The sequence below is a fragment of the Hippopotamus amphibius genome, chromosome 5 (genome assembly GCF_030028045.1).
Source record: "Hippopotamus amphibius kiboko isolate mHipAmp2 chromosome 5, mHipAmp2.hap2, whole genome shotgun sequence".
NCBI classification, from domain to species: domain Eukaryota; kingdom Metazoa; phylum Chordata; class Mammalia; order Artiodactyla; family Hippopotamidae; genus Hippopotamus; species Hippopotamus amphibius.
The window spans coordinates 31,652,833-31,676,540 of record NC_080190.1 but is presented as its reverse complement, the minus strand read 5'-3'; the positions used below and the strand labels follow the sequence as shown (position 1 = coordinate 31,676,540).

Here is a 23,708-nt window from a genome sequence, read left to right as displayed (position 1 = left end):
GTGTTCTCCTCTCCTAATGAAGAGAGCACGCACTCTTCCTGCCTGCATGAATGGCTGCCACCGCCGCAGCTGGCAATCACGTGAGGCCATATCAGAGGCTGGGACTGTGGATCATCTAGGGCACAAGTGAAACCCAACCCAAAGGTGCATTTGCCTCTGCAAAGCGCCCAGGTCCCCCTGTGCAGACCGAATGGGCATGCTCCCGAGATGACCGGCCTCAGCCCGTGCAGGGGAAACCACCCTCCACACCCTGCTCACAGAGGGAAGGCTGGGTGCAAGCACCACCGTGAACACGCCAGGCAGGCTTCGAGGCCCTCTGGGCAGCCGCTGGTTCAGCCACCCCTGCCTGCCCTGCACGGAAATAAGAGACCTCCTTGTGAAATGCCAAGAGCTCCCGGGAACTTATTCAACCTCAGTGGCCCTGGCCAACGAGGCACAGAAGCATACAGCTCACCCCGTCACTGTTGCATTTCTCCAGGAAGTTCTTCCAACCAGAGCACCAGAACAGAGTCGCAAAAGCTGGCCTCAGCCCTCTAAAATGCTGTGTATGGAGGCTGTGAAAGCTATCAAAGCGTCAGTGTGTGGGGGGAGGGGTGGGCTCTATGAGAGGAAGTGTGAAGGGAAAATGAGGCTGTTACCTCAGCTGGGAACATGTCTCCCCAGGAGCGGGAGCGGGCTGCTTGGAGGTGAAATGCACAGGGGGCAGGGAGATGCTAGGCTCACAAGCAGCCTGCAACCTCACCCGAGAGAGTAAACGTGTGGGGCTGGGGCCTGAGAGCTTTGGCAAGGACCCGCACCTCTCTAAGTCTCAGTTTCTTAATTTTAAGACCAGGGCAAGGGCTCCCTTTAGTGTTTTGATCTGAGATAATATATGAAAACCATCCAGCCTGGTGCATGCACATGGTGGGCACTCAATGAAGGGCAGCTCTGCTTTTCTGAGGTGCCAGCATTATATAGAGCAGTCTTTTCCAGACTTGGAGATTTCATGGCACAGTAAAATTTCAAAACACAGACTTTGCAGCACTCACATGGGATTGCCAATATTCTATTTTGCAAACTAAGGACAATGAAAAACCAACTACCATCTATGATGTGATAACCATAAAAATATTTTTAATACCAAAAAAAGCCCCAAAGACAGGATCTTAGAATGAAAAACATCAGTCCTTTAGATGAAATATTTTTGGCTTTATGAAAAAATTACATCATCCTTATTTAGTTAATTTTGCTACAAAGTGAAAACAACTTCCTTCCAGACCCGCCCACTCAGGAACCAGTAGCAGGGAGGAGAGAGTCGGCCCTGGAGCCAAACGGGACACAATCTTTTCCCAGTTCCACTCCTTAACCACTGCATGACCTTGAACAAGAGACTAGCCCTCTGGGTCTCTTTCCTCCTTTATAAATAGGAAACAAAAGCGCCTCCTTAAGTGAGAATGTGTATGAGGGGCAAAGCAGAGAGTTTGGTACATAGTAGGTACTCATTAAATGCTAATACCAGACCCTTCCAAAATTTAAGAGGACTGGGTCACTTCCGGGTTTTAAGACTCTGAATATATTTTAAAAACAAAGAAATGCTAAGACAGGGTTGTCAGAATCATTCACATAATTCAGAAAATATTCACATTAGAAAAAATATTTGGAACACACCCAGACACAAATACACATCCAAGGCATCCAATACAAATACACGCATCTAACGTGTGAGAGTGAGGTTGGGGCGCTGCGGCCCCTCGGCCCCCTGTGACAGGCCCTGCTTAACTCCTTCCTAAGCCACGGTTCTCATGGATGACATACTCCGAGCAGACACCGATTTTACTCTCTTCTTTTTTGTTCTTTTTCCCTGACTGGAGTTCACGTGGAACATTTCTCCAGACCTCCCTACCTTTAGTTCATAATTCTGAGCATGCAAATTTTCTTGGAAATCTAGCTGGTGTCTTTTTTGCATCACTGGATCTCAATAGGTTTCAAAAGGACTAAAATTGAGGGTTAGAAGGGAAGATAAATGGGTGCTGAAGTGGATGATTTAACTGAGGGATTCTAGGGCAGCCTGGAAAGGGGAAGGGTCTGTGCCCAAAGCCTCTGGGGGCGGTGATGAAGGTGTGCCAGCACACAGCTGTGCGGGATTTTCCCAAGAGGCATGTGTGTGAGTGTGAGACGCACGTGCGTGTGTGCACGTGTGCACATGTGTACATCTCCTTTCTCTACAGAAATTCAGATTTCCTGCTCTTTGTTTATTGTTATCTCCACCATTAGCATGTTAGCTCCACGAGAGCAGGCCCATGGATGTCTTGGCCACCTCTGTGTCTGTAGTGTTGAATACAGGCGTAGGTACATAGCAGGTGTTTAATGAATGTTTGCTCAGTGAGTGATTGTATCATGGTTGTCTGTCCGCTCGGCACTCTGTTCTCTTGGATCTGGGGACAGAACCCCTTATATCTGGAGGATCAACCCTTTCCCCTTTCCTAATCAGAAGGTTTTCTTGAGCTACAGAGATGGGCACACAGCTACTCAGAATCCCTTTCTTGTAATTGGAACTTTCTCACTGGTGCTCAGGCTGGGAGGCCATATAGCCAGGAACTGCTGGTGGTTTTGGTTCCAGACTCAGGAAGAAAGATGCTCTGAAGTAATTAGGTTGACAGGCCAAGATGCAGAGGCAGGGATGAGAGGCAGAAAGTCAGGGAGAGTGATCCGGCCACCTTTGGACTCCAGCTCCTGTCAATCCTGACAATCCCCCCACTGCTCCTGCGCATGCTTTCTTGAGGCTCAATTGGTCAGATTTTCTTTGAGTTATGTGAGTTACCTGCATATGGCTCCACCACATCCTCTTTTGTTTGGATGTGGGGGGAAGGATAAGTTGGCAAGGGTTACTTTTATTGCAATCAAGAATTCTGACTAATCCAGTTCGTTAACGGTAAGAATTGACCAGAAGGTACACTCACGTGTTTGCTGACAGGTAAGACTGTGAAAGATCTCATGGGCAGATGAAAGGTGGGACAGTGAGAAATGATGATGACGGTGGTGGTGGTAGCTAATCTTTGAGTAGTTTCCATGTGTTAGACACAAGACCAAGCATTTTGTGTCCACTATTTTGTTTAACTGTCACCACAAGTGCTATGAAATAGGCTATTAGTTATTTCTACCTCTACTTTATAGATGAGGAAACCAAATCTCTGAGAGGTTAAGTAACTTCTTCCAAGGTCCCAAGGCTTAAAAGAGAAAGAGCTAGATTTTTTTTTAAAAAATTGAAATATAGTTGACTTACAATGTTGTGTTAATTTCTGCTGTACAGCAAAGTGCTTCAGTTATACATACATATATGTGTGTGTGTGTATATGTATTCTTTTTAAAGTATTCTTTCCATTATGGTTTATCACAGGATATTGAATATAGTTCCCTGTGCTGTACAGTAGGAGCTTGTTGTTTATCCATTCTGTGTATAATAGTTTGCCTCTGCTAACCCCAAACTCCCACTCTATCCATCCCCCACCCCTCTTCCCCCTTGGCAACCACAGATTTGTTAAGAGCTGGGCTTTTAATGCAGGTTTGCATGGCTCCATATTTCTCTTCCATATCTCATGCACATTTCCTCTCCCACTTCTTTTTCTCCTCCCACTGCTCCGTTCTCTCATCCTCTCTCCCTCTCGTCTGATGTGTCTCACTCTTCTCCTTTCAGTGACCCTTCTCTGGCTCCTTTTAACCCCACTCTTTTGACAGTACATGAGCACATATTTTAAAACCATGGCTTTCAACTCTTTTCAAGTATGAAGATATCTTTTTAATGTTAAAAAAATCTCTGTATGATAGTCACTGTGCTTTAGCATCGATTGATAAAATGCCCATGCACAGATGGATTCTCAGATGCCTTGCAATAACTCTGTGACCTCTAGGTTGGCACCTGCTACTTTAAAATATATGGGAGAATCCACATAACCATCTCTCCTACTGCTACCTGCTTGGCTTCTTGCAAATATAGAAAAGGCTTATACATGCTACTATAGAGCTCCTTTTTGCTCACCCTCTGCCTTCAGGCTACTAATTTCTTCTGAAATGTGGTCTTTTGGTCCCTTCTTTAATAGGTTTAATTATTTAAGAAGGCATGAACTATGATACTTACATTTTATATATTGCCTCTTGATTATTCGGGAGCTGATTAATTCATGGATTGCCGAAGTCATGCCTTCTCTTTTCTATCACCATTTGTTTTATCATTCCATTTCTTATTAGCATCTTTTAGCAGGAATGGACAGTGGGAGTGAGAAATGTCTCTGGTTACAAGTTATGAATTCTGATACAAGATTTGGTTGAAGGAAGTTGAAATTCTTTCCCAAAGTACAAATTTCTTTAATTCATCAGGCATATTGATTCCCTCTGAGCTCTGTGAAGGCAGGAGTTGCTCTAGTTCACTACTAATCCCCAAGGCTCAGCAAGATGCCTGGCACATGGTAGCTGAATAAAAAAACTACAATGAATGAATAAAAGCTGAGTAATATAATAGGGGTAAATAAACTTTTTTCTAGGTGGGACATTGATTTATAGGAAACAGTAAAATACAAGACAATTTATTTTAGGACAGCATGTCTGCAGATAGTACAGTATAAAAATGTTTAAATGACTGTGTTAAAAATTAACAACAAAAGATATATAGTTCTAATTTAAAAACAGAAAATGTTCCACAGTGCTATCTTTTTCCATTGATGGAAAAAAGGATAGAGAGAAACACTGAGGTTTCTAAGATGAGGGTTGGTTCTGTTATATTAGGCATTAAATAAACATAATCACCCTCAACGCACTAAAAATTGAGCATTTAGAATGTGCCAGGTGCTGTTATAAGCAATTTATATGTCTTATCTCATCTGTCTTCACCACAACCCAGGAAGTGTTATTGTCTGAAAGTCATCAGAAAGTTACCAGTGTCCCTTGAAAATTTCTTTAGCTCTCTAGCGTTTTGAACCAAGAATGAAGTTGTCCTCTTTTTACTTCCTAGTTTTAAATTAAAGATTTATTTCCCCATGAAATGTTAGATATGTTCCAAAGATTGACTTGGATTTTAGATACTCTGAGACATGTTATTTCACTAGATCTTGCCCTTTGACATTCATAAATTGTATGGAAAGGAGACTTTAATAATGAGACTTGCCATACATTTCAAAGTTTTCCTAATTTGTGGAGGCAAATGGTTTGTGTGTGGGTGGGGATGCAGTGAGGGTAGGACGGAGTTCAGCCTCTGGATCTGTTCCAAGGCCCTGGTGCTGTCCAAGAATCAGGTGCTGAAATGTCTTAACCAAGGTCTTCCCAGGCCAGCCAAATGGAACAATGAGTGATAGGGGATGAAGGAATGCAGCCTTGGCTATAATCTGGTGCATGCACAGCTTCCCAGAATAGGGAAACAACTTTAAAAGAGACTAGAAGAACTAGAATTATGGCCCATCTTGTTTGGAGGGGATTGGGGGAAACGGCTAGCTTACTTCTGCCTCCTTCTTCTTCCATACTTTACTTTGGTTTGGAGGGTAGGATATGGACAACAGATTACTGACGGAAAAGTATATGTTCAAAAAAAAAAACCCAAGTAAAAAAAAAAAACAAGGCTTCTGGCACTTGTAGTTAGAGGTGCATTTCACTGCCTCTCTGAGGTGTCAGGAACCAGGAAGAACCAGGACTGGAGGCTCAATAATGTTGTCAGTTCCTTGGGACTACTTAGTCAACAAACAATCATTGTGGTTTAATGAAAGGGAAATGAACACAGGGACCTTAGCTGTAATAAGAGAAGATCTAACCTGTGACATCATAGAGAAATTCCATACAGTGGGAAAAAGCCTTATTACTGCAATCTCAGGTCCAACTAAGTGTCTTAAGAAACTGGAAAAACTGAAATATTCACTGGGGAAGTGAGCCTGATAAGTGTGCTGAACATAGACTGAGTTTCTCCTCTAGAGCTCATGTGACACACTGCTCTGTTACTTCCACATGCGCCTTATCTCTATTACAACTAAGATGGCTTGAAGGAAGGGGCTATATTCTTGTATCTGCCAACGCACAGAGCGCACAGCTATTCATGTGGAAGGTAGGCATGTAGGATTTGTTTACTGAATTGACTGATGTTGCCCTCAAGACTAAAGTCCTTGAATCAATTGCTTCTGAGTATAGCTAATGCTTATTATTGTCATTAACCCCCTTACCCAAGACCCTCTATCCATCCTTGAGATCCCTGCCTATTTCACTTCATTCATTTATTGGACTCTGATTATGTCTTAGGCACTGTAGGTGCACAGATAAAAAAGAGAAAGTTCCTGCCTTTAGGAGTCTGCGATCTAATGTGAGAGGGCAGATTTTAAGGAGAATTCTTGATCAACGTATATATACAGAATGTTTACTGTTTAATTAAATACCATTATGATATTTCTTTGGTTTGAGTTTCCTTTTCAATCTGATCCAGCTAGCAAAAACTCCTTCCATAGGTTAACACTAATCACAGGTTGCCAACCATTCTTATATATTCTTAAGATTCTTCCCTCTGACTAGGTAGCCACGAGATCTCCTTTGGGGATAGGACAGTTATGCTCTGGTCTGCAACACAGCACAAGACAGGGTGCTTACTCTAGCCTGCAAAGGGGCTGCCTTGTCTAAATTTACATATCATTAGTTTTGGCATTAGATGAGAAAAATAGGTCTAGAAAAAAAAAGGGACAGGAGGATTTATTGAAGGTAGGCAAGGTGCTTCCAGAACTAAAGAAGCGGTGCAGGAGACTCATAGGTCTAGGGACCTCAGGGACAGGAATCATGGCCGTGATGCCCCTAGAATTCTCTCTTCTTCTTTCTGGGTATAATCCTCATTCTCTCAGTTTCCTCCATGGGATGGGGGATGGGGATATGTCTGTGGTAGTTCTGTAATATAGTCTTACAACTCATGATCCAAGAGCAAATGTGGAACTCTCCTTCTTAGATTCAGGATGGTCACAGAGAACCCCAGACTAGTGGCCAAAAGCATACTTTGGCAGCCCCAAAGGATCCAGTTATTAGAACAGTTCTCCAAAGGAGAAGGAATGTTCTTCCCAAAAGGAGGAATGAAGACAGTGTGGAGGTCCATAGAGAAGATTCTGCTACCCTATTCTGACAATCCCACCAATGCAATGCTGCTCTCCAGGGTAGCTCCCAACCCGGTAGACTGCTCATCTCTCTACTGCCCACTCGTGGCCAGCATACAGACTGACCACAACACTGGGGCATGTCAAAGGACACTGGGTAGTTGTCCATGACTTCATATGACCTTATATGGTATGACTACGCTGGAAATGGACTTTAATCTTGACTTTCCCATGCTCCTCCTTTGAGGCACAGTTCAAGGGTCTGGCCTGGCTACTTGAGTGCACATGGCTTATTGCATATGCTTCTCTCCCCATAAACACACATCCCTCTACTTCTTCATTTCACACCCAAGTCTTCCATGCTATAGAGATGTTTCTATTTTCAAGAAGTAAATTAAAGCATCTCTGAAGAGATAATGAAGAGAATCTCTCTCTTTTTTTTTTTTTTTGCACATGGGCTTAGTTGCTCTGTGGCATGTGGGCTCTTCCTGGAGCAGGAATCGAACCCATGTCCTTTGCATTGGCAGGCGGATTCTTAACCACTGCACCACCTAGGAAGCTCAAGAATCTCTTAAATACTACTTCTTTCAGCTGTGCATACACTCCCAAGTGTTCTTGGTAATAGAAAAATAAGCTTTGGAGATTCTAAACCTATTGACAACTCCACACATGTTTCTATAGGATAGACTGCTGAAGGACCTTATCACTACAAAACAAGTAGATCCCAGATAAAACATATTTTTAATGTATTACTGGGTACAAACTTGAGGGGAATCTCCTAGAATTACCCCATCCCACAGGAAAGTGAGCCAAAACTAGATCTGGCAGCAATGATTTGTAAACAAATAGGCTGAACTGATGGCATGGTGGAGATGCTGAACCCTGGAATCCTACATCAAATCCTAAATTAATCCTTGGAGAGACCTATAGTGTTCCCAGGTCATTGCAACCCCCAGGCCCTCAGCAGAGGTAACTACAAATCCTCTCTGGTAAAAAGCATCTCCATTTTAGGGTCACAGGACTCCCACATTTTAAGATCAAGCAACTATACTAAGAAGGGAAGCCACTCCAAATAAGCAGAAGAAAAAAGCAAAAAACTAAGAACACATTAAACCCCCAAGGACTGTAGATATCAGAATTGTCAAATACAGAATATATCTATGTAACAAATGTTTAAGAGAACAAAGAATGAAATAAATGAGTAAGCAACAGGACACTATCAGAAATGACTAGGGAGATTTGAAAAAAGGATATGAAACTCCTAGAAATGAGAAACAGTTTTTGAAATTAAAACTCAACAGTTTGGATGCAACTGAAGGAAGAATTAGTGAACTGGAAGATACACCTGGAAAGTTACCCAAAATGCTACATCACAGATAGGAGATGAATAAAATGAAAAAGGTTAAGAGATTTGGAGGCTAGCATGAGAAAACTTGACATGTCTGAGTGAACAGAGAGAAGGGACAGACTTTTAAAAAGATGATGGCTGGGAACAATTAAGAGCTGATAAGCGACATGAATCCTCAGTTTCAGGACGCACATGCTGGGTTAAAATAAAAAGACCCATATCAATACATATAGCAGTGAAACTGCAAAATCCAAAAGATGAAAAAGAGCGACAAGAGACAGACCACCTACAAAGGAAGGACATTACCAATAATGGGCATCTCAGCAACAAGTGACAGAGCAATAACGACTGTCAGCCTAAAATTTCTGAATGCAGAAAAATTATCTTTCAATAATGGAGATACAATAAATGTATTTTTAGATTAAACAAAAAACTGAGAGATTTTTACCAGCAACTGGCATTCAGTAAGGAACAGCTAAAAGAGGTATGCTGGGAAGAAGAAAAATGATCAGAAGGTTTTTCTGAGATGCAAGAAGAAAAATAAGTAAATAAAATGCTAAAAATGGATATGAATAAAAACACTGCCTTTAGATAAAAACAATAACAATAATTATAACTTATAGGGTTTGCAAAGGACAAGACTAAAGTACTATATGTATACCAGGAAATGGTGTTCAAAGTGTACTAAAATCCATATATTGTTATAGAAAAGGGTTGCTAATTTTAGAGTTTAAGTTAAAAATGTACCATAAAATTTCAAAGGGAACCACTAAAAAGACAGAAGTAGATGGTATAAATCCCTAATCAGTAGAGGCAAAAAATGAGATTTCAACAAGAATCTCTACCTCACAACACATCCCACCAAAAAAAAGCCCCTAAATCAATCAATTTTTAAAAAGCAAGAAAGAAAAAGAAGCATTGAAAACTTGGAAATTAAAAAAATAAGATAATAGAAACAAGTTTAAACCTATCAGTGTCCCCATTAAATGGAATGGGCTAATCTCATCAGTAACAGGACAGACATGGTTCAAACAGTTGAAAAAAGCATAAGCTACACTTATGCTGCATACTAGAAACATACATAAAACATAAAGACTTTGGAGAGTTCAAAGTAAAAGTACGGCCAAAGAATATTCCTGTCATGGGTTTGATCTCTGGTTCGGGAAGATCCCACATGCCTTGGGGCAACTAAGCCTGTGCGGCACAACTACTGAGCCTGCACTCTAAAGCCCGTGAGCCACAACTACTGAGCAAGCATGCCGCTATTACTGAAGCTGGCGCGCCTAGAGCCCGTGCTCTGCAACAAGAAAAGCCACTGCAACGAGAAGCCCTCGCACTGCAACGAAGAGTAGCCCCCACTCTCTGCAACTAGAGAAAGCCTGCACGCAGCAATGAAGACCCAATGCAGCCAAAAATAAATAAGTAAATAAATATCTAAAAAAAAAAACCCTGCCAAAATTTTAAAAAAGATATTCCTGTCAAATACTAAGAAAAAAGAAAGATGGAGTGGCTCTAATAATATCAGGCCAAAAGCATAAATAGTGATGGGTGAGGTCACTTCATGATGATAATGGCTTTCATTCACCAGGAAAATATAAGAATTCTTAAGACACTGCAATATATACAAATATCAAATCATGTTGTACACCTGAAACTAATATAGTTATATGTCAATTATATCTCAATTAAAAAAAAGAATTCTAAAAGTACATCTAATAAAGTAGCCTCAACATACACACAACACAGAACCACAGAAAGAAATGGACTACCATTATGATTTGAACAACACAATTAACAAACAATTTAATGGGCACATATAAAATTACAATTCCTCCTTTCATCGTCTCTATGACTCTCAGCAGATTTCTGGGCCTTGGATTCCTCATCTGCAAAATGGGGACAACACTATCTACTGTGCTTTCATCAAATATAAAATATCATCAGGGATAAGACACACCATTTTTTCATGTATCTCTATGAAAGAAAAAATTGCCAGTTAAATGCAAGCTGCCAATTGTAGGTCGCATTCCAATTTTAGAGATATTAAAATCACTAGCGGTAGGGGATTAAGAGCTACAAACTACTATGTATAAAATAAATAAGCTACAAGGATATGTTGTACAGCACAGGGAAGGTAGCCAATACTTTCTAATAACTATAAGTGGAGTATAATCTATAAAAATTTCGAATCACTGTGTTGTCCACACAAAACTAATATAACATCATAAATCAACTATACCTCAGTAAAAGAAAATGTGAAAAAATGTGTGACTTAGACTCAGTTAAAAACTACATATCATATGGATTTCTGCGATGGTTTAAAATGAGATGCTGTAAGTAAAACATGACATATGTTGCTTCTGCCCTCCACCCTTTCACACCTTTAGTCTGCAAACAGGTGAAGATAAACAAGGGGAGCATGTGGAAATCTGAAGTGGGGAATGTTTGCTTTTAGCTTCTTCACATTCTTGCATGTTTTCTTAGATACCTGCACCTCAAAACTAATGGTTTCCTCAGAAGGAAAATTAAGTCATAAGCACAGCATTCTTGAAAGAAAGTGACTCACCAGGTCAGTAGGACTGGGGAGAAGGGGTGTGTGAGGAACAGCACGAGAGAGGGAGGCAGGGGTCAGATTGGACCCCCAGAGCAGAAGTGATTCCAGGAGTGGAAGTGGCATCTGCTCCAAAGAGAAGAATGAGGTGAGCTGGGGAGGAGGGGGACGGCGGAGGGAGGGGGGTGAGGAAGAAGGCCTGAGGGCTGTAAGGCTGGGGAGGAGGGTCCGTCTGGGCTCTGGCTTGCTGTGGGCCTGTACCTTGGGGAGCCTGGTATGGGACCCAGGGGACAAGACAAGGAAGACCTCCTATCCAGCCTGCCACTTAAAAAAAGGGGAGAGGAGAGGTTAAGGGAAAGTGACTGGAGACAGGGCATACATCCATTTTCTGAATGGATGAAAAATTCAGACTAAAAGTAGCTTTGCCGTTTTCAGCAGAGGCAATTTTAGTGTCTTAATTATATTACTATTTTCGAGCAGCTTTTTATAAATACTCTTCAATACTCTGTGAAAATCAGTTTTTTGTCAAAATGCGTTTTAAAAAAAATTAATTTAAAAACAAACAAACAACAAAATAAAAATAAGCCTAAAGTTCTCTTCGACCCTGAGAAGGCTTTGCCCCCTTGTTAAACAGACCTAACCTATCCTTCCTTTTTTTATTTTTTAAATAAATTTATTTATTTATTGGCTGTATTGGGTCTTCATTGCTATACGCAGTCTTTCTCTAGTTGCAGAGAGCGGGGGCTACTTTTCGTTGTGGTGCACAGGCTTCTCATTGTGGTGGCTTCTCTTGTTGCAGAGCACGGGCCCTAGGCTCGAGGGCTTCGGTTGTTGTGGCAAGAGGGCTCAGTAGTTGTGGTGCACAGGCTTAGTTGCTCCATCCTGGACCAGGGATCAAACCGGTGCTCCCTGTATTGGCCGGTGTATTCTTAACCACTGTGCCACCAGGGAGGTCCCATAACCTACCCTCTTGAGACCATCCAAATGCCCCTCTGAGGCTTTTGTGATTCTCATCAGGAAGTGCTCTCCACCTGCTCTAACCTCCTGGACTGTTTGCATCTCCCTGGGGGCACAAGTCACTTACGACCTCACCCAAGTGAGTGTGTTTGCTTCACCAAGGACAGTGAGATCTCTCCCCACCTCCAACCACCCATGGCACCAGGTGTCACACAGAGAGCTATAGGGTGAATTAATGTGGATGGTCACCTAGGAAAGAAGTGTGATTTTAGGGATTCTTTCCAAAACTGAGCCTGTACTTAGAAGATTGTCACTGAATAAAAATAATACTTTTGTTGGTGATATATTTCCTTTAAATATATTTTTTATTCTTCTAAATAATATGCTTGTGGATGGTATATTTCCTTTGTTGCTGTGAAATTAGTAAAATAATACTATTAAAATCTCTGGAGGTAATGGCCATCACCTCTCTGAGAAATGTCACCAAGCACCTGACCTTTACCTAATGTATTAGTTTTCTATTGCTGCTGTGACAAATCACCACAAACTTAGTTGCATAAAACAATACAAATTGATTATCTGACACTTCTGTATGTTACGAGTCCAATGTTGGTCTGTGCTGAAATCAAGGTGCTGGCAGAGCTGCATTCCCTTCAAGAAGCTCTAGGGGTAAATCTATTTCCTTACCTTTCCAGCTTCTAGAGCAGGGGCCCCCATCCCCTGCACTGTGGACCAGTACCGGTCAGTGGCCTGTTAGGAACCAGGCCACACAGTAGGAGGGCAGCAGCGGGCAAGGGAGCTTCATCTGCCGCTCCCCACATCGCTCACATTACTGCCTAAAACTCCCCCACCCCTTCCTCCCATCCGTGGAAAAATTGTCTCCCGAAACCAGTCCCTGGTGCCAAAAAGGTTGGGGACCGCTGTTCTAGAGGCCACTCACATTCCTTGACTTGGGGCCACTCCCTCCATCTTCAAGGCCAGGAATGGTGGGTTGAGTCCTTCTCACATCGGAGCACTATGACCTCCTCTTCTGCCTCCCTTTGTTCACTTTTAAGGATTGTGACAACATTGGGCCCACTCAGATAATCCAGGAGAATGTCCCTATCTCAAGATCCTTAACTTAATCACCTCTGCAGAGTCCCTTTTGCCATGCAAAGGCACATATTCATGATTCTGGGGAGTAGGACATGAGCATCTTTAGAAGGCCATTATTCTGCCTACCACACCTTCTGACACCTTGCTCTCTGTGTGTGTGTGTGTGTGTGTGTGTGTGTGTGTGTGTGCATGGCCAGGGTAACTATGTAGGGGCCTCAGTTCTTTGAGCTGTCAGGAGAGTCTGTGACTTGATGTGGGGAGTGGAATTTCTGCCCATTGCTTCTGGCTGCCCAGGGCTGGGGAGAAGGAGGTTCAGATGTAGCCCTGAGACATCTTTGGAAAACCTGCCATGCACTGCTAACTTTTTTATATAAGTTTTAAGGATGGGTTTAAAAGCCCCAGCTCCTGCCCCAGCTCATGTCTTATTAGTATTCAAAATCAGGGGCAGTCCATGCTGAACCACAGCAGAAGAGCTGGCACCCTGCAATCATTCTTCCATGATACCAACGACAATGAATCTTAGGGTTAAGGGTGACCCATTTAAGAAATATATTTTTGCAGAGGAAGCTTTAGAGGAAGTCTTTTTAGCAGTTTGAATCAGAGCATTGAAGTCCCTCAGATCCAATTTTTAACAGCAGCAGCTTCTTTTACAGACGTAGAAAAGGGCTTTCCCCCCCTTCTTTATTACACCTAAAAATTGATAAAGTTCAGACCCTGGTGCCTATGTGGCAGTACACACAGTAGGTGTTTGAATAGCTGTTGATATCAATAATGCCCCAAATTACCTTTTATTTCTAGGCTCTGAATTCATAGAAAAAGACTGAGATTGGAAACATTGGCAATATCTATTAAAGTTAAAAATATACATATCATTCCCAGCATTTCCACTTCTTGGTATCATCCCAGAGAAATATCTCTATATGTACCTAAGGATGTGCAGTACAGCCTTGTCTGCAATGGTCACAGATTACAGACAGCTTAAATGTCACTTGAGGAGTGGCAAAACAAAAGTGGCGCGTCCACAGTAACTTAAAAAAATTAGGTTAGATCCATAAGTTCGAACAGTGAATATGCTACACAATGAAAAAGGAAGCTTTGGAACAATGTGTATCAGTTTGATTCCTCTCGAATGATATATTTTGTAAATACATAACATAGAAATTTCCAGAAGTATAAGCACCAAACTGGAAACAATTGTTATTCTGGAAGGGGACTGGGATGAGCTTGGCATAGGGATGGGAGGTTGGTAAAGGTGGAGTTTTACATTCATCTATATTGTGTGGATTTTTTTGCAATAAAACATATTTGTGTTATCAAGATGTAAATTGTATTTTAACTTAAAAAAAGAAACCGAAATAATCTAACATTTTAAGTTGTCAAAACTGATGATCAAATCTATTAAAATGTTATATTGATATTTTACAAAACAGTTAACACTGAAAGTTTACAAGTTTTTTTCTATCTTGTTAAAAATGTGTGTGTATGTATGTACATGTACTGTATATATTTATATTTGCTACAGACACCTAAATATATGTGTATGGATACTTCATCTATCTACTATATCTGTCTATACATACTATATACATCTATATACACTGCATAGATCTATATATGCTTGTAATAAAATGCATAAATACTGCTTTGGTTAAATCATAGATAAATATCTTATTCTTTATCATTCTTCTTGTTACTTATAATGACAAAAACATCTCCTATATGATTATGATTAATCTGGTAATTGAATACAGTTTGCCTTTAAAATAATTCAATTTTAGTAAATTAAAAAAGTTTTCTGACATAGTTGCAAAATTAAGAAAAAATGAAATGCTGGTTTACAATATGTAGCATCCCTTTAAATGAAACCCTTCCAAGTGTGAAGAATGCGTTAAGGTTTTATCAAGTGAATGTTCTTTGTATAGAAAAACTGATCTAAATCGTGATTTACACTTTACAACCACTACAATCTTTCTATTTGGGCAAACTTCTTGGAAACTGACAGGGTAGAGGGGTTATCTCAGACATCTGGGGATATCCCAGGAAACAAAAGCTCCTCTAAAGGAATTGTGCAAGATTGACACCAACAGGGATTCCTTTCCAGACTGCATGAGACTGTAGATTGGATGTTTAGTTCCACTGAGAAAAGGAGGAGCCACCAGGCTTTTTATTTACCCAGGGAACCCATCTCGAAGATCTTCAATGGTCTGTGCGTGAGCCCGACGTCTCCGGGGATGATCAAATCCTCCCCTCACCTGGCAGGGAGGAGACTGTACGCAGACTCGCAATCCAGCACCTGCCGGTTAACAGATAAGCCCTCCACATGCGGAGGCACTCGCCCAGCTGTGGGAGAGGAGCAGAGCCAGCCCTCTCCCTCCCCCATCCCCGCAGAACAAAGGGCGGTCATTTTCTGCTCCTCCCAGAGTCGGATGCACGCATAGGCCTTCCATCACAATTAACTTAATCTGAAACACAACACAAACTCACCCGCAACAGGCTCAAAATCAATGCCATCAATACCCAGAAGGAGGATACCAAAAAAGCAAAACAAAACAAACCTATTCAAAGAGTAAATACTCACAGCAACAGGGCTGGAGTCAGACACTGCTACAAGGTCAACAAATCCAAGACAAGTTCAAGTACAGGGCGTCTTATAAACTGGAGAGCTGGCCATTATCCCAGGGGTAGCGAACACAAATGCCTTCAGGAGCCAGCTAATGGAAAGGTCTATAAGATAATAGAGGGTGGGCCTGTCAGGAGCTAGACCGCAGGTGCCCCAGGTAAAGGCATTCACATTCAATTTTTTAAAATTTCAATTCCTATTACGTGATTCCTAAACAGAGTCCACCACCGAACAGAGAAGGAAACAGAGTTAAATATGGGTGTGGGGTGGATAAAACTGAATAAAAGTCAAAGTCAGAAATGTTGCCAAGGGGTCATTATTTGAAAGGGTAGTGACCACTTGGTTTACATCTTCATAGGTAATAGAAAAACAAAAGTTAAAAGAAATGGCTTACTAAGCTCAAATATGAGGGATTCAGATTAGCCACATAGATTCTTGACATAAGTAATTGGGTTGGATTATGAAAAGATTGCATATATTCCTTTGGAAGGCTCTCAATAAATGGAGCCTCCAAAAACTAGAGGTGTGATCTTATTGGAAGGCAAGGGGTGCACCGAATGACCTCCCAAGGTCCTGATTTAAATATGTCTGTATAGTCAACCCCTGGTTATCCAACCCAAAGAAGAAGACAGTGACAAATCATCCTAAGCTAAAGATAATAAAAAGTTATATTTGCCTTTGGAATGTATTTTGGTACTTAAATTAGAGCATGTCTTTCCGACACTCTGAGAATTCACAATGCTTCCTAACAACCACAAAGAAGGCCTGACCTGGAGCTGGGAGGCTGCCCAATTTCGCCATCCTGTCCTTCGTAACTCTTGCTCTTTGCTGGGGGAGAGCAATATCATTTTTTAGAAGAACACCCAGCGGCCCCAGCTTTCTCAGACAGGCGCTGCCTGGCTCAGCCCTTCCCTGGGAGAAGAGACAAGCGTCTTTCCCTGATCTCTGGCTAATTCAGGATGAAGACCCAGGATAGTCTCGTTCTTGCCTCTAGAGGATGACTCCAAAGTGCTACAGGCCCCATAGGAGGCAGCAAACTAGAAAGGGTTTAGACATCTACTCTAAACTGCCTATGAATGATGGTCTAGCTTCTCTACCACAGACGACACAAAAATAAATTTGAATTCCTTGGAAGAGAAAGAGAAAAGAGCTTCACTGAAGAGGAAGACGAAATGAATGCCCAGCACTGGGAAAGCAAGAATCTGGATGCTCAGGAGATGCAGGAACAATCCCCTGCACCTCAAAGGATGGGTGGGATGGAAATCTGAGCTTGCCACCCATCGTCCAAGATGAAAGGAGAAACTGCTCCTTTGTGGGGACCCAGGAGGAGGGAAGAATGGGAAGGAGGGAAGTTGCCTCACTGTTCTCTGTCCTCTGTCAGCTCCCAGTGCCTACTAGAGGGAGGCTGGTGTCACCTGGCAGGAGGCAGGGGCAACCAGAACATCTCAGAAGTGCAACACAGCCCCTAACCCTGAGACCTGGGCAGAGCGGCCCAGGCTCTGGGAGGCAGGGTTTGGCCAGGAAGGCACCTCTCGGATTCAGAGAGTGACGGGACAGTCACAAAACTGAACACAGACAAGCTGCTTGGCCCCAACCCTGCACAGGTCACCTCTGGCAATAAGGGTCATTATAACCATATCTGTTTTTCCTTTTTTATCACACCCTGCTCTTTAGTTTTCCCTCCGAAGTCCCAGAACAGTGCTATCTAATTTAAATGTGACTATATAATTGTTAAAATGAAATAAGAGTAAAAATTCAGTCCCTTGGTCACAGTGGCCACATTTCAAGTGCTCAATAGCCACACATGGCTAGTGGACACCATACTGGACAAAATCAACTTCTATGTCATCATAGAAAGTTCCATTTGTCAGCATACTCATCTAGACTTCTAGGAGATCTAGAATCTAGGAACTTCTACTCTTCATGGTGTAGAAGAAAATAAATGAAAGAAGAAATGCACTTACAAAGTATCTTTTCTATACATCATCACCACTAATCCTCACCACTGCCCTGTGTGGTAGGCAGAGGTAGATTTCAACACGCCCATTTTACAGATGAGGAAAGTGGGGTTGCGTAGTTATGTAGTTAAGTAGTTTGTACAAGGTTCACAACTATTGGATGGTACAGGAGTAAAACCACTTCCAAAGTCAGTGCTTTCTACTGTTACATGCAACTGCTACAAATGTTACTTGCCATTTACTTTGTTCAGTGTGGCCATAAAATGGCCTTCTAGAATGAGGTTGACAGGCCTCTGTAGTATTTTTATTGACTGGCTGACTTTTGAAGTGATAACTAAACTTTGTAGAATGTAGTTTAGCGGCTCTATAGTTAGGGAGCCTTGGGGCTCAAGTCCTGACTCATCCACGTACTATTTACTTGATAGAGGGCAAGTCACTCACCCTCTCTGAACCCTAATTTCCTTTTCTTGTGTGTTCACTTCATAGTGTTGTCAGGAGGATTAAATAAGACAGTGCCTCTGAAAGGCTCAGCACAGTGCCTGGCACGTCTTAGTGCTCCATGAGTAAGGACCATCAACGGTGACTGGCAGGATTTACAACACACTGTCACGTGCAATAGCCTATCGAGGCTTCAGGACAAGGAGGCGTATTGCTATTTCCATTTCTGCAGTTGATACATCTGAATCTCAGCGCATGAGGGGCTGACTCAAGGTCATGCAACTCGAAAGCCGTAGATCTAGGGCATGAACTGAAGCTGTTTGGACTTCAAATCTTTTCTTGCTATGCAATGTTGCTTTTCAGAAGAGAAGGGAGCAGGGGCACCAAGGCATGGTTCAGAGGAAGTTTAACTATCCTTCTTCATCCCCATCTTCCCCTTTCTCTGAAACAGGCAATTAATGTTTTCCTAGTCTTGTGTAAAATGCTGTGCAAAGGCAGCTTCGAGCATCCCCTTCTATCATAATTGTCACCCTTAAGCGCCTCCTACACAGAGATTCTAGGGTCTCATTGGAAAGGAAGTAACACCTGCATAACTAGGAGGCTGAAATATGAACAGAGTACCCTGAAGCAGAGTATTTAAATCTTCTCCCTGGAAAGCCTGTGGATCAAGCACTTTTCTTCCAATCTACCTTCCATCCCAACTCATTGCTATAGAAAAAGGCAAGGACACATCCTACCAGAATCCAGCTGAGCCCGGCCAAGACCCAAGCGAGTGAGAATGTGTGTTGTTGCAAGGCACTGGGTTTTCGGAGTTATTTGTTATCTGGCCCTATTACAGCAAAATCTGACTAACATATCTGTCAAACCCAGGGTGGGAGGCACTTACCCTGCCACAACGATCTCAAAGTCCCCGTCGTGGTCCACATCCGTCACTGCCACTCCATAGTTGAGCTGCGTGGGGTTGCTGTCATAGTCAGGGGGCAGGACTGAGTTGGTGACTGCCGTGAACATGGGTTCAGCCCGCTGGGACCCCTCAGTGAGGGGCAGAAACCACAGCAGCAGCAGGAACAGGAACATCTGGAACATCTGAAACCAAAAGTTACACATGTTACAGGAAGGTCTGGCAGCCGAAGCAGTCCAGGAAAATCTAATCCCTGGTAGGCGCAGGGGCTTGTTCCTGGAGTGTGTGGCAACCCCTAGGCTGCCTGTCCCTGGAGGGCTTGGCAACCCCTAGGCTGCCACTTTTCCACAAACCCTGTCCTGCAACCTGTCCCCATCATGCCAGGTCACCCTTTTCCTGCTCTGCTTTTCTATTTCTACAGCACCTATCACTGTATAACATGCTGGATGATTTCCTCAGTCATCATGTTTTATTACTTAGTGTCTGTCTCCCTCAGCTAGAACATAAGCTCCACCAGGGCAAGGATCTTTGTTTTGTTCACGTATGCACATCAAGCCAAGGACAGTGTCTGGCATATAAAAGGCACTCAACACATATTTGGGATTTGAGAGGGAAAGAAGGAAGGAAGGAAGGAAGATGGAAGGAAGGGTATAAAGACATAGGCATCTCCCATTGTCTGGGAGAAAGGTTGGGAGAATGAAGAAAATAACAGATCTCAGTCCAGGGGTGGGTGAGACCCCCATGAGGGTCTACATCTACAACAATAGCAGAGGCAGTAAAGGATTATCCTTCTATGGAACCCACCCCAGAGGCAGCCTGGAGGGAATCCGTGACTTGGAAGTTTCCCCTGCCAAGGTCCCTCCTGAGAGCAGCTGGCCATGGCCTCCAATCAGGAAGCAGCCAGTTATGGAATGTATTCCAGCAGGATCTGGCGGGTAGTACATCATTCACTTGGAGAAATTAAACCATTGTGTGTGTTTTATTATAAATTAATTATGTATAATCCATTGTATAATTCATTATTATATCTCTAACATAACTCAGGGTATTGCCAAACAGCCTGGGGCTACAGGAGCTGGTGGCAGGCACCCAGGAGACAGATGAGAATGGCCAAGGAGGTAGAAGGACTCCACCCTCTCCTTACGTGAACAAGGGAGACACTTAGAATACTACAGACGGCACCACCCAACATGCTGCCCTCAGGCTTAGAATCAGAACTCTGAGAGTGCTCCAAGGCTCCCCTGGGACAAGTCCTACAAGGTCAGCACAGGCAGTCCACAGGCAAAGTGGGGCCTTCCTGCACTTAGAAGGTGGCACACCTCTTCTTGATGGAACTTCTCCTGCTGGTTTGCCAGTGTGTCTGGCAGCCAAGAGCAAGGCTGAGTGAGGCTGAAGTCTTCATGAAGAGAGGACCTGAAGACAGACTCCCCAGATGGAGACAGACATCCCTGCCAGCAACGGAGCCTGCTACAGTTCAGGACCCAGAGACCAAAAGGAAGGGCCCAGGCACTGTCTATGGAGCCAAACATGATTCAGAAGCTTCCCTAATGCCTCGCTGGAGAGGCTGGAGAGAGACACAGGGACAGGGCTCCAACTGCAGGGCAGTAACTAACCTCGGCGAGCCTTCCTGGGGAGAAAGTTCTTGTAGCGTGTTCAGAGGGCACATGCTGGGTGGGGCAGTATCAGAGTGAGGTCAGTCCCAATTACAGAGATGTCTGAACACGACAGCATCATCTTCTGGGCCGTCTAATCACTAAAGGCAAACACAGCACTTTGAGAGTTCTGCAACTAGGCAGGAAGTTTGGTTGGATAAAGAAAACTCACAATTGGATTAATGAGCAGCTGGGGTGGGGTGGGGGAATGAGAAGCTAAGGAGTATTTAATAACCAGTATAGACACGTTGAAATGTAGCGTGGATCTGAAGGTCACAGGACTTTTCAAGATATGAACTCTATTGTAGGGGTGGTAAATGAGTTTCAACTTGAGAGCCAAACGGATTGGCCATGGCTTGAAAGAATACTGTGATCAGCTTACAACATGTGCAATGGGCATGGAAGGAAAAAGTGGTATTGGACATGACTTCTAGAAGCTATTAAGTTCCTCCCAGGCAGTATACTTGCAATTTGGGTCGCTGCCCCCAGGGAGGCAGGTCCTATTGGGGTAATATAACCATCTAGTAGAAATTTTCTAATGAAGGCCACGAGGGGCAGGAACCATGATCCAGCCCCTTGCTTTTTACCTTTTTTTTTGAAAAGCAGAACTTTTAATTAAAGGAGCCATCTGAAAGAAGTAGCTACTCTGTGTTATCCATTTCCAGATAAATAACCTAAAGCAAGATTAAAAAGAAATAATACACCTACGGGCTGACCTCTATTTTGCTTGGTGACCTTGAACAAGTCACAGCCTCACTGGGTCCCAGCTTTCTTCTCCAAAATGAGTGTTTGGGAGTAGATCTCTAACGGTCCTTTCCGGCTCTAAAATTCTGTGATGGACTGAAGGATTTTTAGAAGCAGACCTTTGGCAGTTTTTCTTCCCAGCTTCTTCTATAAACTTCAGACCTACCTGTGCGGTTTTCCTTTCTGAGCCTATTAAACATATTTTGAGCAAAACAGCTTTTCAGCACAGACCTATAGCAGTTCCCTCACAGGTGCCAAGGCCAGACAGGAAGCAGGCATCATTAGCGTGGAACCAAACGCACTGGGCACAGGCAGACAGGTGGATGGCCTCCCGCAGTGGGGTGGGCTGAGAGTGGAGCAGGGAGAACAGGTCCCTTACATTTCACTCCTCTGCCATGCTAAGGCGCCCAGTGCGCCCATCAGCGTTGCTCATCAGTAGCTGTTGAAAGTTAGAGGGTGCGCTGAGGGCCTGCTGGGAAACAGTTGTGGTGGGAAACCTAGGGAAGACCTGGTAAATATCCACACTCTACCTCAGGGCTCAGATGAAGGAAATCATGGAAATGCCCCTCTACACTCTGGCTACTCAGGGGTCCCCAGACCAGCAGCGTCAGCATTAGCTAGGAGTTTGTCAGAAATGCAGGACCTTGGGCCCCCACCCCAGACCTAATAAATCAGAATGTGCATTCTAACAAGATTTCAGGTGATCTGAATGCACATTAAAGTTTGAGAAACATTGCTCAACCTTAGCTGTACATTGGAATCACTCGGGAGCTTTAAAAAACACGGTTGTCTGAAAATGATTTCTTGGATATGACACCAAAAGTATAGGCAACAGAAGAAAAAATAGATTAAATGGACTGTTTCAAAATTTAAAACTTTTGTGCATCACAGGACACTATCAATAGAGTGAAAAGGCAACCCATGGAATGGGAGAAAATATTTGCAAATTGCATATCTAAGGGATTAATATCCAGAGTATATAAAGAACTCCTACAACTCAGCAGCAACAACAAAACAACCTAATTCAAAATGGGTAAAGGAGTTGAATAAACATTTCTCCAAAGAAGATAAACAATTGGTCAATAGGTATATGAAAAGATGGTCAACATCGCTAATCATTAGGGAAATGCAAATAAAACCCACAAGAAAACACTTCACACCCAATAGAATTGTTATAATCAAAAAACTAGAAAATAACAATTGTTGGTGAGGATGTGGAGAAATTGGGACCCTTATGTATTGCTGATGGGACTGTAAAATGGTGCAGCTGCTGTGGAAAACTGCTGTGCAGCAGTTCCTCAAAAAAGTCCAAAAAACAATTACCATGTGATCCAGCAATTCCATTTCTGGGTATATACCAAAAAGAACTGAAAGAAGGGACTTGAACATATATTTGTACACCCAAGTTTGTAATTGCATTATTTACAGTAGCCACAGGAAACCCGTGTCCATCAATCCACATGTCCAAAGTGTGGCATGTACATACAATGGAATATGATATGTCTTAAAAAGGAAGGAAATTCTGACACATGCTACAACATGGATGAACCTAGAGGACATTATGCTAAGTGAAATAAGCCAGTCACAAAAGACAAATACTGTATGATTCCACTTATATGAGGTACCTGGAGTAGTCAAATTCATAGAGGGAGGAAGTGGACTGGTGGTTACCAGGGACTGGGGGGGAGAGTGGAATGTGGAGTTAGTGTTTAATGGTTATGGAGTTTCAGTTTGGGAAGATGAAAAGTTCTGGAGATGGATAGTGGTGATGTTTGCATGACAATGTGAGTGTATTTCATATCACTGAACTATATACACATATAAGTGGTCAAAACGGTACATTTTATGTTACATATATTTTACCGTAATAAAAAAATACTCATGCCTGGCTCTCATCCCAAGATATTCTCACTTACTTGGCATAGGATGCAGCAGGGGCATCAGAATTTTAAAAGCTCCCTACATGATTCTAATATGTTGCAAAATTTGAGAAACACAGTTCTATGCCCGTGCTTCTTAAACTTTAATATGTATACGGATCACCGGGTGGTCTTGTTAAAATGCAGATTCTGATTTTAGCTGATCTGAAGGAGAGCCCAAGATTCTATATTTTGAACAAGCTCCCATGTGATTCTGACGGTCCTGCCCCATAAACTACATGTTGAACAGCCAGAGTTAAGAAACCATACTATACACTACAGTGATTAGTGCAAGAAACTTCTCCTCTGCCTCTAGATCTAAGGATCTGAAACCAATCCTAGGGCCATACAATCCCCAGGGCTGCAGGCTCAGTTGATCACTAGATACTTAAAGTAATTTCTGTCTTCAGCTCAAAGTCAAATTACCGCAATTGATAGGAACT

At 42.7% G+C, this 23,708-nt stretch overlaps 1 protein-coding gene across 2 annotated transcripts in view; it reads right to left on the bottom strand.

Moving 5' to 3' along the window:
* CRTAC1 (cartilage acidic protein 1) overlaps positions 1-23,708 on the bottom strand; it is a 137,991-nt gene that overhangs the window by 101,038 nt on the left and 13,245 nt on the right. For both annotated transcript variants that reach the window (XM_057737034.1, XM_057737036.1), the window contains exon 2: positions 18,936-19,135. In XM_057737034.1, the coding sequence (XP_057593017.1) occupies positions 18,936-19,135 (200 nt within the window). The remainder of the gene's footprint in view (positions 1-18,935; positions 19,136-23,708) is intronic.